The sequence below is a fragment of the Vipera berus genome, assembly GCF_964194415.1.
Source record: "Vipera berus genome assembly, chromosome: 2".
Lineage (NCBI taxonomy): Eukaryota > Metazoa > Chordata > Lepidosauria > Squamata > Viperidae > Vipera > Vipera berus.
This window is the reverse complement of record NC_138203.1, coordinates 232,588,023-232,604,154: the sequence shown is the minus strand read 5'-3', so window position 1 is coordinate 232,604,154 and position 16,132 is coordinate 232,588,023. Positions and strand designations below refer to the sequence as shown.

At 38.2% G+C, this 16,132-nt stretch overlaps 1 protein-coding gene across 1 annotated transcript in view; it reads left to right on the top strand.

Annotated features, from left to right (window-relative positions):
- Positions 1–16,132, top strand: part of ERC2 (ELKS/RAB6-interacting/CAST family member 2) — a gene marked incomplete at its 5' end in the record, with an annotated part of 592,568 nt that overhangs the window by 267,479 nt on the left and 308,957 nt on the right. Inside the window, one exon of the mRNA XM_081317437.1 lies at positions 15,733–15,870. Within this exon, the coding sequence (XP_081173563.1) occupies positions 15,733–15,870 (138 nt within the window). The remainder of the gene's footprint in view (positions 1–15,732; positions 15,871–16,132) is intronic.

The window sequence follows — 16,132 nt, the reverse complement described above, 5'->3', positions numbered from 1 at the left end:
ATCGGTATCTTATAATTTAACTTATAATAATACTTTTTCCAGACACGCAACAAGGCACTTCTAAGAATATGAGATTTAAAAGCCCTATCCACCTTCTTATCATAAAGCAAATATGCATGCCATCCATATACCAAATCCCAACCCTCAAGGTGAAGTATTCTCTTATTAGTTAAATTAAGCCAATCGCTAACCCATGTCAAGGCCACCGCATCATAATACAATTTCAAATTCGGCGCCTTGAGTCCCCCTCTTTCCCTAGCATCTTGTAAAATCTTAAATTTAACTCTTGGTTTTTTCCCCGCCCAAATAAATTTATTAATACCCTTCTGCCATTCATCAAGGTTGACATCCTTTTTCAATATAGGTATCATTTGAAACAAAAAGAGAAACTTTGGCAGAACATTCATTTTAACAACTGCGATTCTTCCCAATAAAGATAATTGTAATTTTTTCCAATTATTTAAATCCCTTTGTACCTTCAACCATAGTGTTTCATAATTATTCTTATATAATTTTACATTTGAAGCTGCAATATACACTCCTAAATACTTAACCTTTTTTACTATTTCAAAACCTGTTAGTTTAATTAACATTTCCCTTTCACTCATAGACATATTCTTAGACAATTGTTGTTGTTGTTGTTAATTGCGAAGTCGTGTCTGACCCATCGTGACCCTATGGACAATGTTCCTCCAGGCCTTCCTGTCCTCTACCATCTTCTGGAGTCCATCTAGGCTCATGCCTACTGCTTCAGTGACTCCATCCAGCCACCTCATTCTCTGCCGTCCCCTTCTTCTCTTGCCCTCAACCTTTCCCAGCATTAGGCTCTTCTCCAGGGAGTCCTTCCTTCTCATTAGGTGGCCAAAGTATTTGAGTTTCAACTTCAGGATCTGGCCTTCTAAAGAGCAGTCAGGGTTGATCTCCTCTAGGACTGACCGGTTCTCCTCAACAACTCTCAATAAGAATTGCCAATTCAATTGATCAAAAGCTTTCTCTGCATCCAAAAATATCAATGCTGCAGGGACTTCGTTGTTCTTATTTAAAATATTCAAGCAAATTTACAATTTGTCTTACATTATATTTCATATACCTTCCAGATATAAATCCCGATTGATCACTATGAATCATTTGTTTCAAAACTTGCATTAATCTATTAGCCAATACTTTAGCAAAAATCTTATAATCTGTATTCAAAAGCGATATAGGTCTATAATTTTTAGGTTGAGTAAGGTCTTGATCCTCTTTTGGAATCAATGATACAAAAGCTGTCCTCCAAGATGGAGGAACTGCACCTCCAGTCTGAATTTCATTAAACAAAATCTTTAAAGGTTCAATCATTTCAACCAACAACATTTTATAATAAATTGCTGTTAATCCATCTGTTCCCGGAGCCTTGCCCACTTTCAACTGTTTAATAGCTAAAGAAATTTCCTCTGATGTTATTAAGCAATTCATCTCAAGTTGTTGTTCTTTTGAAAGTCTCGGAAAATGAGCTTCCTGTAAATACTTATCTATATCTAAAGCTTGTATGTTTTCTCTAGAATATAATTTCGAATAAAAAACTAAAAATTTTAAAAAATCTAAAAAAAAAGTTTTTTCTAGATTTTTATTACATCCAGGTTTCTGTGTGCTTCACTGGCCGCGAGCTCAGGGTAGGGGCGGAGGTGTGGCGGTAGTTATACAGGAGACCTTATGTCCGCGGGAAACCACTGTTGTACAGATGGGCGGGAGTGAGTCTCTCCTCCTGAGGTGTGGCCCTGGGGTTCAGTTGGGCTTGTTGCTGTCATACCTGGCACCCAGCAGTGTAGCAACGGCCCTGCCCGGGCTTCTCGACGCCCTTTCAGGGTTGGTGGCTGAGTTTCCCAAACTTATAGTTTTGGGCGACTTTAACCTTCCTTCCCTGGGGGGATCGTCAGAGTTAGCTCGGGAGTTCATGGCCTCCATGACGGCCATGGATCTGACCCAAATAATTCAGGGTCCGACTCATGAGGGGGGTCACACTCTCGACCTAGTTTTTCTATCTGGACAGTGGTTTGATAATCTGGGAGGGGGCTCGCCAACTGTTGTCCCCCTGTCATGGTCCGATCATCACCTCCTGCGGTTGGTCTTTCACTTTGCCACCCCTCGCTGCTGGGCTGCGGAACCGACCAGGTGGTTCCGCCCCAGGTGCCTAATGGATCCGGATCAGTTCCAGATGGTGCTTGGGTCTATACCTACCTCCCTCACTCACAGCTTGGCCGATGCCTTGGTGGAGGCCTGGGAGAGGGCTGCCACCGAGGGGCTCGACCGTGTTGTACCCTTGCGACCCCTGATCTGGCGCAGATCCCGCTGGGCTCCATGGTTTTTTGTGGAGCTCCAGGAGATGAAGCATTGGAGACGGGGTCTGGAGAGCTGTTGGAGATCCAGCCGATCTGAATCTGACTGATTGCAGTTGAGAGCCGCTACGAGGTCTTACTTCGCTGCCCTCATCGCGTCCGCAGATAATCGCCTGGCCGCCCTGTTTAGGGTGACTTGCTCCCTCCTTAATCGGGAGGTGAGGGAGGAGCCATTGCAGGGGCGGGCCAAGGAGTTTAGTCATCATCTTGCAGACAAAATCGCTCAGATTCGGGCCAGTCTGGACTCTGACTGGGCAGAGACTGATGGGGAGGAAACGAGTGGTCTTGAGAATGTCATTTGGAGTGAATTCGATCCTGTGTCCCCAGATGAGGTGGACAGGACCATGAGGAGACTGAGCTCCACCATGTGTTTATTGGACCCATGCCCCTCCTGGCTGGTGTATTCAGCTCGGGAGGAGACATGAGGCTGGTTCCAGGCAGTAATAACTGCTTCTTTGAGAGAGGGTACCTTCCCTACTGCCTTGAAAGAGGCGGTGGTGAGGCCCCTTCTCAAGAAGCCTGCTCTGGACCCAGCTATTTTGAATAACTATCGTCCGGTCTCCAACCTTCGCTTTTTAGTGAAGGTTGTTGAGAGCGTGGTGGCGCATCAGCTTCCTTTGTTCCTGGAGGAAACTGATTATCTAGACCCGTACCAATCAGGCCTCAGGCCCGGGTACAGCACGGAGATGGCATTGGTCGCACTGGTGAATGATCTCTGGCGGGCTCGGGACAGGGGTTGTTCCTCTGTCCTAGTCCTGTTAGATCTCTAAGCGGCTTTTGATACCATTGACCATGGTATCCTACTGCGGCGTCTCAGGGGGTTGGGAGTGGGGGGCACTGTTTTACAGTGGTTCTCCTCGTACCTCCTGGGCCGCTCGCAGCCAGTCTTGATGGGAGGGCAGAGATCCGCCCCGAGGCCTCTCGTTTGTGGAGTTCCTCAGGGGTCGGTTCTCTCTCCCCTCTTGTTCAACATCTATATGAAGCCGCTGGGTGAGCTCATTCGTGGTTTTGGGGTGGGGTATCATCAGTATGCTGATGATACCCAGCTTTTTCTTTCCACCCCGAACCAACCCAGTGATGCCCTTGATGTGATGTCCCGTTGCCTGGAGGCGGTCCAGGTTTGGATGGGGAGAAACAGGCTTCGACTCAATCCCACCAAGACTGAGTGGCCGTGCATACCGGCATCTCGGGAGAACCAGTTTTGTCCATCGTTAACTATGGGGGGATGAGGTGTTACCCCCCGTTGATAGGGCTTGCAACTTGGGTGTTCTCCTGGATTCACGGCTCGGTTTGGAAGATCATATATGAGCCGTGACTAGGGGGGCTTTTGCCCAGGTTCGCCTGGTGCACCAGTTGCACCCCTATTTGGACCGAGATGCCCTACGCACAGTCACTCATGCACTCGTGACCTCCTGGTTAGACTACTGCAATGCTCTCTACATGGGGCTGCCCTTTAGGACCACTCGGAGGCTTCAGCTGGTGCAGAATGCGGCCGCGCAAGTTGTGATGGGAGTCTCCCGATACTCCCGTGTAACACCTCTTCTCCGCGAGCTGCATTGGCTTCCAGTTGCCCTCCGGGTGAGATTCAAGGTGCTGGAAATGACGTATAAAGCCCTAAATAGCTTGGGTCCAGACTATCTAAGGGAACACCTGCTGCCGGCATCAACTTCCCATCGTCCTGTGCGCTCCCATAGGGAGGGCCTCCTTAGGGTGCCACCGGTCAGGGAATGCTGGCGGGTGATCCCCAGAGGGAGGGCATTCTCTGTGGGCGCGCCTGCCCTTTGGAATGATTTACCTGTGGAACTCTGGACTGCCCCCGACCTGCGCTCGTTTCGCCTGGACCTGAAAACCTGGCTTTTCGATCTATCTGGACTGGACTGAGGGGGTTTTTAGTTTTAAGTTTAAACATTGTTTTATTGTTGGGCTATTATTAATTTAATTCTTTTTAATTCTATTTTTATCTTAATTTATATTGTCTTTTAAATATTGCCCTGTAAACTGCCCTGAGTCCTTCGGAAATAGGGCGATATAGAAAACCAATTAAATAAATAAATAAATAAATAAATAAATAAATAAATAAATAAATAAATAAATAAATAAATGCCAACTTTGCAACCAATATTTCTCATCCATAACTATGGCACCCTAAGGATATCTGCATACATGCAAATGCTTCACTGGGATCAGTAACACAGCAGGGATTGTTTTTTCCTTCCAGTAACAGATTGCTGGGAAATACCAAACATGGCCTTGAGAATTCGTATGTTTGTTACAAATTTTTCTGGATGTGGTTGGAAAGAAGCTGTTTGGTGCTGGAGACCATTGCCATGAGGAACACAGCTCTGGGTCGGGGTTCGGAGCAGATCCGTGTGGGGGCTCAGCACGGGCCACGGCGTGGCAACTGTGGGGAGGGGAATCCCCACGGCATGTGGCTCCGAGCCACAGGGGCAGGGGTGCAAAGGACGGGTGGTGACGCTGCAGCAAGACACCGGCATTGCTCCCAGTGACAACACCTCTGAGTTCTGGCACCTTTTTTTTAGAAAAAAAGCACTGTTTTAACGATATATTTTATCGTATAGAATGGAGTTTAGAAGGTCTGGAAATGGATTAGTAAGGTTCTGCCCACCCCTTTCACCTATAAAATGTAGATTGTGATAGTCTTATATATTTGGCCTCAGTAAGTAGCATCTAGAGATTGATTTGTTTCAAATGCATGGTTCGGCACTTAATGTTTAAATAGGGAAAAGAAATACAGAGAATCCTTGGGTTATGGAAGTAGATGAGCATGTGTACCCTGTGTGTATCCTGTGAAGATGCTGGTGGATACATAGTATGTGGTCTATTGTGAGAAAAGAAAGTGAAATTACTGTGTATTAAATGGAAGTGAGAACAGGATATGTCAGGAGAAACTAAAAATAACTTGAAAGCAGTGGATTTCTTAAGAAGTATGGGTAGTAAAACAAGAATATACAGGGTCAAGAATGAATGAGTACTGAAGGAATATGGATAGAATACAACAAGTGAGTGACCAATATGAAAGTGGTATACTGAAGTGGCTTTGCCATATTGAGAAAATGAGAATGAAATTGCAAAACAAGTATTTGAGTAAGAAGGGGAAAGAAGGAGAAACTTGAATTTGAATGGAGTTGGTGAAATTTAGAGAAAGGGGAAGATGAAATTTAAGACATAAAAGGCAATATATGAAGTGGTGTATGATCATAGTAGATGTAAGGATGCTTTGCAAGAATAGAATTTTATGGAAAAGTGCAATGAACAGAGATGGAATAATCTTGATTTAGCTATATTTTCTTCCCTTTTTCTTCATTTACAACTGTAATTTATCTTGCATACTATCTCTTGCTCTGTTTTTTTTTTTTGGATTATATTGCTTACCCCCAAAACTAGCTAAGTATATATAGTATTTCTGTGCTTGAAGTCACAAAATGGCCTCTTTCACTGCTGCTAGGACCAAACCCTCTGGCATCACATAACAAGAGAGTTCTGTTATGGCAGATCACAGAAGCCAGGAAGGTCAAGTATCAAGTACATGTGTAATAAACTTCTGAATCTCCAGGAATCTGATCAAATCTTCTGATTGCACAAACTGAAATGAAGCTATGCAAACATGAAAAGAGGAAAAGGTAGGCACCCTTGACTGATCCTGAATTTGTGGTTCAGATTCAGTTCTACTACAAAGTCGCAGTATTGTGGTTCATGATCACAGAGCCAAAAATATTGGCAGTAAACTTTATTCCTTCCTTGGACTGCATTTCTTAGAGTTTCTGGGAATGTTCAGCCAAATTATTGCACCTTGCTCAACAAAGTGTACCAAGATATAGTTCAGAGATTAATTGTTTGCAGGATTTGTGTGCCCCCCTCAACATTCTTTAGGAAAGAAAAACATATATCTCAATTATTTTTATAAGAATAGTCAGGAAAATTGTGTTTCTGTTTTTAATAATGGAATAACGTTTAACATCTTTGTTAGCTTAGCAACGTATCCATTAGCAAATACATATGAAGCATAAACTGGCATGAATCATGCTGATCCATTCAAATTGGATCTTCAACTTTCACAGATGGTGTGATTCAGAGCTTGTGACGCAAGATACAGGGACAACTGAGTCAACAAAGCAGCTTTAAGATTTTACTGAAGAAACAATTGGACAGAGACTAAAATGGGGATGAAACACAGCAGCTCCTCTTCTTCCTTTTCCTTCTTTGTGATATTTTTGTATGCATATTTTAAGGCAGAGATAGAGGAGATAAAGGAAGTAGAGGGCTGCAGGCTCCAAATTGTCCAACAAATAGTAGTGAAGATATTCTTGAAATAATGGAAAAGCATTCCCTTCCATCTTGGAAATATAGAACTTTCGAGAACAGCTTGAAGGCTTTTCAAGGGTGACCAGTTGGTGTGATGCTAAAGAATGATACTGTGATCACCTCTTTAAGGTAGTGTAATATTTATGAGGTGCCAGGAAAGTTGCCATAGCTAATTGGCAAGTATGGTCCTTCCTAGAAATGCTCCCCATCATTGGCTGGATAGAGCACCTTGGGAAAGTTGCTCTTGTGTTGGTGTCATGGCTGTAGCTAGTTAGCAAAGGCAAAAGAAACAGGTTAGCCCAATGAGCTGCAGTGCCACAGAGCTAGGCAGGGCACAGAGAAAGAAGCTAGTAAAGAGAAAGTAGCATTTTTAGTCCTTCTGATGACTACTCTTTAGCATAGTTATGATGTCATTCACTTGTTCATAGTAATTGTTCAGGAGGTTTAACCTAGTATTGATAGAAAGCATGATTAAAAGAGGTGGTTTGCAATTCACTGACTATGTTGCCTTCAGGTAGGATAGAAAATACTTTTTTAAAAAATCCATAAGATAGCTACAGTATGTTTATTTATTTATTTAGTTGCATTTGTATACCGCCCTTTCCCTAAGGACTTTATCTTATACTGTAGAATATTCCTTGATTTTCTGTTGGGCCTCAGTTTTGTAAACTAAAATTGCTCTTCTTATGTCAGATTAAGCATTACTGACATCCCTCATAACTTGGTTATTTCAACTTTCTAGCTAAATGTAAACCAAAATTAACCAAAGTATGAAACTATCTTTCCTTTCTATTTTTGTTTATATGTCTCAGTATAGTACCTTAATATTGAAAATTATGTCCTTAAAGCAAAGAACAATAGCTTTCACCTAATAATGTTTCCTTCCTTCCTTCCTTCCTTCCTTCCTTCCTTCCTTCCTTCCTTCCTTCCTTCCTTCCTTCCCCTTCCTTCCTTCCTTCCTTCCTTCCTTCCTTCCTTCCTTCCTTCCTTCCTTCCTTCCTTCCTTCCTTCCTTCCTTCCTTCCTTCCTTCCTTCCTTCCTTCCTATTATTTTGCCCTGTGGATGAAGAAATTGTTGTGTAGGATTAATAGAATAATATACTTTGGTTTATGAGATAGGGATTTAAATCCTGGCTCAGTTCCAGACTTCAGTTTGGAGTAATTTTTTAGCCTGACTTGTCACATGGAAAGCTTAGATAGGAAAAAAGGGGGCTAATTTAGCACATGGCTCCAAAGAAGGAAAAATTAAAGTGTAATGTAAATGGCATTTTATCAGGTCAAAATGCACTGTTGTATACATTGCCTCTTATGATTATTAATCTTTTAGCAGCTTGCAGTAAAGTGTGCTTATTATTCTCACTGTTTATGACTATAGTTTTTATTATTGAATTTTTCCTCCCACTGAATTTTTTTTATAATGGAAGTATATCTGGACACAATCATGTCAGCATTTGGTTATACTGTGTCTGCTGTTAAAACACTATTCTGATTTTTTTTTTATTAGGTCCTTGTTTAGTTGACAGATTTAAACATGCTATCTTGAAGTAGGGTTAAATAACTCTGAATTTAACTCCTGCAGAGCAGGCTGAATATGGAAAATGTATTAATTTCTTGTCTCACAAGTTTCTTTTGAGAAGTGGCTTAGATTAGAATAAATGAAGATAAATATACCTCCTTGTTCAACCAGACTTTTCTTGATAAAGTTCCTTCTTGCTTTGTCTTTATTCAGTTTGATTGTCTTTGACCTCACAGTGGCCTCCAGTGATGCTTGGCTAAACGCAGGAATAGAAAAAAGGAAGGGGAAAATCTTGAGAGCAGTTGAGCAAGTTTCTTATTGTCAAGAGTGGTGCCCTAGAAAGGAATTTTCTACCTGAGTCACACCTCACATACCAAAGTTAAGGTTTCCTTTAGTGGCTGTGATTGTAAACCCCTGATTTGATTTACTGGCTTACTTTTATTTAGTAAGGAAAGCTTCTGAAATGTACTTCTGAATGAACTCTGCTCTTTCCCTTCTGGAAGGAAATTCAGGTAGGTTGGCACCTTTTATTAGAACCATGTGGCTGACTGATTGATTAGGTGCCCTCATAATAGCATGCATTAATGAAGGAGTACACATTTTTGCATAAGCCTGGAGTCCCTGTTTATTCCCTGGTTGAAAAAAGCTGACTTCATCTGGTTTTGCATTCTTTATAATCCAACATGAAATTAGCTGCAATTACATGTATGTTGAATAAGGAACATCCTATTGATATGCTGATTAGGTTTCTGGGATGGCATCCGTACCCTAGTTTGAGGGAATTTAGTGGGCTTACTATTCGTAATGTTCAGGGTTATATGGGTCATGTTTCTCTTGAAATGCCATTGATTCCACTGTCATTCATTCATAAATGATGCTCAAAATTTAGGGTAATAATTCATATCTTAAATTTAGAAAATTGGTGAGAGAATTCTCCCGAGGGCAAAATCGATCATTCTCATGAAAAATAATTTAGACCAAGTAAAACGAAACGTGTATGTGTGTGTATAGGTTGCAGTTAAAGTACACTCAGAAGCTTTGGAGATGTGATATTTCTATTTCTGATGCAAAGAATTTAGTTATCTCTTTCCCAAGGAATATGGAACATAGTTATTCTTGGGATTTCACTGAAATTTTATTTTTGTAATGTAGTTTACAGTTCAAGTCCCTCAAATAACTTTGTCCGCTAGGAACCCATGCAGCTTGATAAACCAGAGAGTCATAAAGGCATGTTAAGGTAAGCTCACCACTGCCTGTGCCACAGCATTCTCAACCAGTTAAAGCCTCCCAGGAAAACCCATGAAGAACACCATGCAGATTCACATGAAGCCATGTTTGTTGATATAACAAAGTTGTATCCATTTCTACCTTTTTCAGATGAAATCCAAAACAGTCAAAGCACCCAGAGGACTCTGTTTTCATAGAATCTCTGTTGAACTTCACCTTTGTCACAGACAGCTGGAGAATTAAATCCTGAGTAGCATTTACATCAAATGTAAACAAATCCTACTCCCATCCTATTGTATGACCCAGTTATACATACTTTGTAAATAGGGGCTGTTGTCTCCACCTCCCCCCCCCCCGATGTATATGTTGATCCATAGCCTACCGATTCAAACTCTCTTGGTGCATTTGGTATACCTAATGTAGACATACACAATCTTGATATTTTAGAAGAAGGGAATTGAAGAAGAAAGCGAATGAAGTTACCAGTGAAATTCTACTGTTACGTAAAGATATTGTAAAAAGACGCAATAAATTAGGATGGACTTCTTTACAAAGTAGAAAATAGAAATCTGTAATATTGAGGAACGTGAATATACAGTATAAACCTTATGATTTTGTTCAATTAATACAATACATTTTAATTATGTGCTTATGAACACTGGCTTGGTGAAATTTCTTTAGGTCTGTTAATCTTTTCTGTCCTTTTAGAAGTTTTCAGTGTATACTTTGTTCTTCTGCTTTCAACATTGTGTCTTTGAGTGGCCTTCCCACTCTTTTCCTCCCACTGCCTTCTGATTTCATTCCTTCCTTTTAAGTCACTGATCAAAATGTATTTTATTCTACAAAGCTTCTTCTATCTCAATAGAAGAGACTGTTGTCTACTCTTTGCTACTTATTTATTTAACAGGGATTTAGTGTGGCTTCCTCTCTTTTTTTTAGCCAGCACAACATTTTCTTTATCTTGTGAAACTTTTGCGTTCATGGTGATTAAATAAAATCTGTGAAACTTTGAGAAAAAAACTTTTAGCATACTTTTGCATTAAAGAAAATACTGACTGTAAGTAAAAATTATAAAAATACTGATTCAATACTGTGAATTGAAAGTGTGTTAAAGTGCAAGATCACTATATTAAGATGACAGCTTACTGCAGCAAATTATACACATATGAATATTGTGTAAAATTAACCATGGCCTATTATGGAACATAATCTAGGGCTGTAAAAGGATCTAAATGTTTTTCTGTTCTTGGATCAGGTCCTTTTATTTGTTGCCAGCAATCTGATAATTACAGGATCATAGAACTACAGAATCATAGATTTGAAAGGGACTTCAGTGTTCATGTAGTTCAACTCCTTGCTCAACACAGGAATTCCAAAGCATTTTGACCCAATAGATTTTCAATCTCTGAAGGTTTGAAGACCTCCAATGAAGGGGAACAGATTCACATCATGAAACAGCTTATTCTACTGGATGACTGTGAAATTTATTTTACATAAATAGTTTTTTGTCTTCACATTCAATCACTCATGGAACTGAGAAGTATGTTTGGCCTGAGATCAATGATAATTTGTGAAAAGCATTTTCTAGTCTTCCAAGAGATTATATTATTTCCAGACCTTTAGAATGAACAAAACTTACATCTTTATTAATCAATTTTATTTTCTTTAAAATGAAGTGCATTATTTTTCCAAAGATATTATGCCATAGGTCTACACAAACTATTTCATGAAATACTTTGAATTAGCATATGAGAAGTTTCTTCTAGTTTAAGGACTAGTAAGCAGATGTGAGCTTCCACCAATTTTTGTCAATTACATTATAATTTTATATTTTTATTGTGGCTAAAGTCATTGCAAATATATTTGTCTTATCACCTATTAAACAATATGATGGCACTAATCAAGGATGGCCCGCCCCTGTCTTCTCTAATCTTTAACTTGGTTTTTGAATATGTGGCTTCTTTCATTAGCCAATCTCAGGATGTGCAGTTTGTGATGACACTTAATATTGACATTGAATGCAAACTGTTTGTATAGGTAGATGATATCAAACCTAGCATGGATAATTTTTCAGTTCACTGCCAAAGGTTATTGAAGCTATAGGTAATATGGTTTATGTTCTGGTTATACCATCAGCTAGGAAAAGTCTAGTCTGTGTCCTTGGGGATCTAAAATATCTATTAGTTGATATCTATCCATTAACTGATAGATAGATCCACACACACTTTACAGCTCAGGAAACTAGGGAGGATCCAGGGGTAGGCAACCTTGGCTCTTTTAAAATAATCATTATAAGTCAACCAATTTAAGGTATTTCACCAGTGGGTCAATATATATATTGCCATATTTTATTCAGTGTCCATAGACCAAGAGGGATCATCTTCTCTAAGCTACAGAAGCAGCAACCCTTTATTTAGTTGCCAGATACTAATTCTCTCTGAATTCAGAAGAACTTATATCTAAAGAAATATGAACAATTCATTTAGCTTATGGTTCAAACAAACTCTGCTAATTCTTAGTTCAGTCTTTAGCTAGTCTTAATATATTGCCCCTCCAATAAGGTGGAAGTGCTTTATTTAAATATAGTAAAATATTTTGCTTCCACTGAACAAGCAGAATATTTATTTTATGGAATTAAAATGTAGCTGGAAAGAAGACAGGGAGGAGAATATTAAATCTCTCTATATTAGATCTTGTACCATGCAGGAACTACTGTCCCCTTTCTGCATTCAGTTTCTCTGTCACCCGAAAAGAAAATTGAGAATGTGTTATTTTTAAATATGTAGAATTAAAGAGGTCATGGAAAATGATGACATGTTTTTAACAGTTTTTAAATTAATATATATCTAGGTGTCCATACATTTTCCTCCAAGTTGCTTATTTTTTTGCATAATTTAATACTACGTCTGAAAATAAACTTAGGATCTCAGAAGAATCAAAATCAGATCAAATCAACTTCATAATCAAATTCTCCCTTTTAAATTATGGTTTGAGTTTACATTTTTTAGATTTCATAAAACAATATGTGGAGAAAGTTCCAATCAATTTTTTAAGTAAAGTTTTAAAAGAAGTCTTTAACATGTATCTGTAATTATTGGTGATTATGGTGTTTTATCACGACTTGTACCTTCCACTACATTATTTTTTAGAAGTTAAATGACAAGGGATTTTTGTTTTGTTTTGTTTTTGGGTTCTTAAATTTCTATGAAATTGTAACACTTGTCTTCAGGTGAGATTTAGTTAAATCCTTTGAGCATTTAAGAAGCATTCCTGAAATGTTTGCCAGAAAAGTGACAAGTTTACCACTTATAAATTTATTGACAGGACACATAATTGAAAAGATTGCATGTGAAAGATTTTAATGATTTTTTAATAGATGGAGTGGCAGCTCTAAATGTGTTTATACCCATTTATGAAAATACCAAAGGATTATGTGAAGTCATTTTAATACACAATTGTGCAATCTGATTGCAGACAAGGCAGCTGGAGATTATAATATGATTCTTAGCTTGTCTGGTCATGTCTGCTATATGCTGGTTAGAAACAAATTTAATACTAATGCATTGGCATTTGGTGCCCCCTCCCAATCTATCTAATTATTTTTTAAGGTTAAAAAAAATAAAGAAATGCCCTGGTTATATCATCAGTAATTTGTCGTATTGTCATTTATAATGATTAGCATCTGAATGGTTTTCCAAAAGATATATTTATTAATTTCTATCTTATTGAAGATTGAGCAATTGTGAAAATAGTCAAGATCAGGCTGTACATGGAAAAAGCAATATTAATATTACTCAAATATTTTGAAAGAGTGCAAAACGTGGAGTTAGCAGGATCTAAATATTCTACTCATCGTTGTATTTTGGAAGTGTAATACAGGGTACAATGCACATAATTTAATGTCTGTACCCTTTAAATTTAAGGAAAGCATTTTTGCTAAGTGCAACATTTTAAGACCCAAAGTCTCAGATAAAGCTTGTAGTAATATGATTTCTAATAGAACTGATATAAAGTAAATACATGAGAATTCAGATAAATACTCAGGAGACAGTATTAACTTAGGGTGTTTATTATATATATATTATAGCCAGGGATAATTTTAAAAATGTCCAAACTTTGTATACAAATTATATTCTCCTCCCTGCCCCATTTTGTTTGATTGCTTTGCTTATATCTATTCACATCTATATTTTGACAGAATCTAAATGTGTAATGTCTTTAGAATTCCACAGGGTGTCATAATATAGTTGTTGAATCCATCATAGAAATGAAAGAAATATGATGTATGCTCTTTGGAAGAGTAATTATCATTGGATATGAGAACACAGAATGCATAATGTTGTAAAACAGCAAACTGTTAATTTATTTACTGATTGCCTTTTTCTATAATTCCGTATAATACCGCTGTGTGCACAGAAACATGAATTTAGGAAGCATCTGTTCACAGATAGATTTAGTTTTTTTTCTTTGCCCAGAGGAAGATGGTGGTAGAATACTAAAGATACACATCAACATATTTTAATTCTTTTTTTGTTGCATGATTCAGTATGCTTAACATATGTCAATGAAAAAAATATGCAAAACTATATAATTAGAAAATACAGAGTTGAATATTCAAATAATAATGATTACAGGCTCAATTATATTTCATGTATCAATATTTAGTAACATTTTCAGGATGGTTTATTTTCTCTTATATACCTTATTGAACAGCATTTGATAGAGCAATGGACTGGAAAGCTTATACTGCCAAAGGTCTCATTCAAATCCTTATCTTCTGTTAAAGATTTCTTTCCATAAGGATGACAAAAACTGCAATGAAATTCAGAAATAAACTATCCAAATTTATGTAAATTGAACAGTAGCAGTACCTCTGTCATTTTCTGAACCAATGCAATTATTTTGACTAGGATATTTTTTTTCTTATTTTTTTTGTCCCAAATACGTAAATAAAAAGCAGAAATCTGCTTAACTTTAAATTTAAACTACCATTATGTACTGTTGGAAATAAAATGTAATAATATACTTCTTATACTGCTTAGTTCTTTTTTACTGTATTGGACCATCATAGACTAATAGTTTTCTTGTATACCAAACTTTTTTCTTTTAAATTGTACAGCAAATAGGTACAACTCTCACTGCCCCCCATCACTTTAATGTATAAATTCATGGCATTATAAAATTCTGTCTCTTTGGGGTTTCCAAAATATCATTTATTTGTAATTTATGCTAGGCTTTGCGATCTAAAAAATATATTGAACAGAGGGGTAAGTATTTTATTGCAAATGAATAACACTTGTCAAATATGTTTCTTCAAATGAAGTAAACAGTTAATCAAATTGAGTAGTTATGATTTACTGACAAAATAATACTACTCAAATCTTCAGCAGTCAGATTATTCCCAGCTAAGAGTGGGAAACTTGTTTTAATTTTTCATTATATCTCAGTTTGACTATAAAAGCTTATAAAGAAACTGCAAAGCACAGTAAACCAATGATAGTGTAACTATGCAACCATCCCAATGCAATAAAGTTTTAAGGTACCGTATATTTCATTCATAAATTAGTATATATAATATCCTCACCATTAATCTATACTGTATCACATCTCAGGAGGGCTCCAGATTGAGGGAGATGATTTAATGGCATTTAATAGCTATACGGGACCATGGTAGGTGATGTTTGAAAACACTAATGAATGTAGAGGGTCACAGTATATGGGGATGCAATTTTCTTCATTGGATTCTGTATACTTTGATTATTAACAACTGTTGGTATATCTACATCAGGTGTCATCATAGGATTGTTGGCACTGCGATGATGGCAGTAATGATTGGGTGTGATCAAGGGTATGGAAATGTAGATTTGCATCTTAAAATTTTTTTGGGGTGAATTATTCTATTTGGTTGAGATACATGGAAACGTTGATTGACAATAAACTTGCACTTAAACAGTGGCTAAATAAGTGGCATGAAGGGAGAAAACTTTCCAGGTAATCTAGCAAAGCCTGATCACCTTTCAAAAGATCTACAGTACTCTTATTTTAGGTCCAGTGTTGGAAAAGAAAACATGCTGCGTTAAATCAGGTTGAAATGCAAGTCTCTTCCCTATATTTGACCAAAAAGCATGATACGTTGATTTTAAATATAAATTTTAATTCTAGTTCTGGTTTCAAGAGAGAAGCCACAAGCACCCAACATATGCTTTGTTTTGTTAGGGTAGCATGACATCTTAAACCTTGCCTTTTGTGATAAAGAAATATTTCATTATCTTGCCTTCCCTCCCCCCAAAAGATTGAAAATCTTCAGGAGCAACTTAGAGATAAAGACAAGCAACTAACTAATTTGAAAGATCGTGTGAAATCACTACAGACAGATTCCAGTAACACAGATACAGCTCTAGCTACGCTGGAAGAAGCCCTCTCTGAAAAGGTAGGTTCTCTTATTTTCTTCTATAATTTCTTTTTAGAACTGGCTCAGATGTTCTACCGGCTGGTCCTTTGGACACAGAAATCTGTCCTAAATCAGAGGACCCCAACCTTTTGGGCACCAGGGACTGGTTACGTGGAGAGAGGTTTTTCTGTGGACTGGAGGGGGCGTGGTTTTGTGTGCTGCCTGCATCCCACAAGTGGGGCTTTGCTTGTTTGTGTGGCCCGGTTGCTGGCATGCTGCGGCCCGGTACTGGTCCACGGAC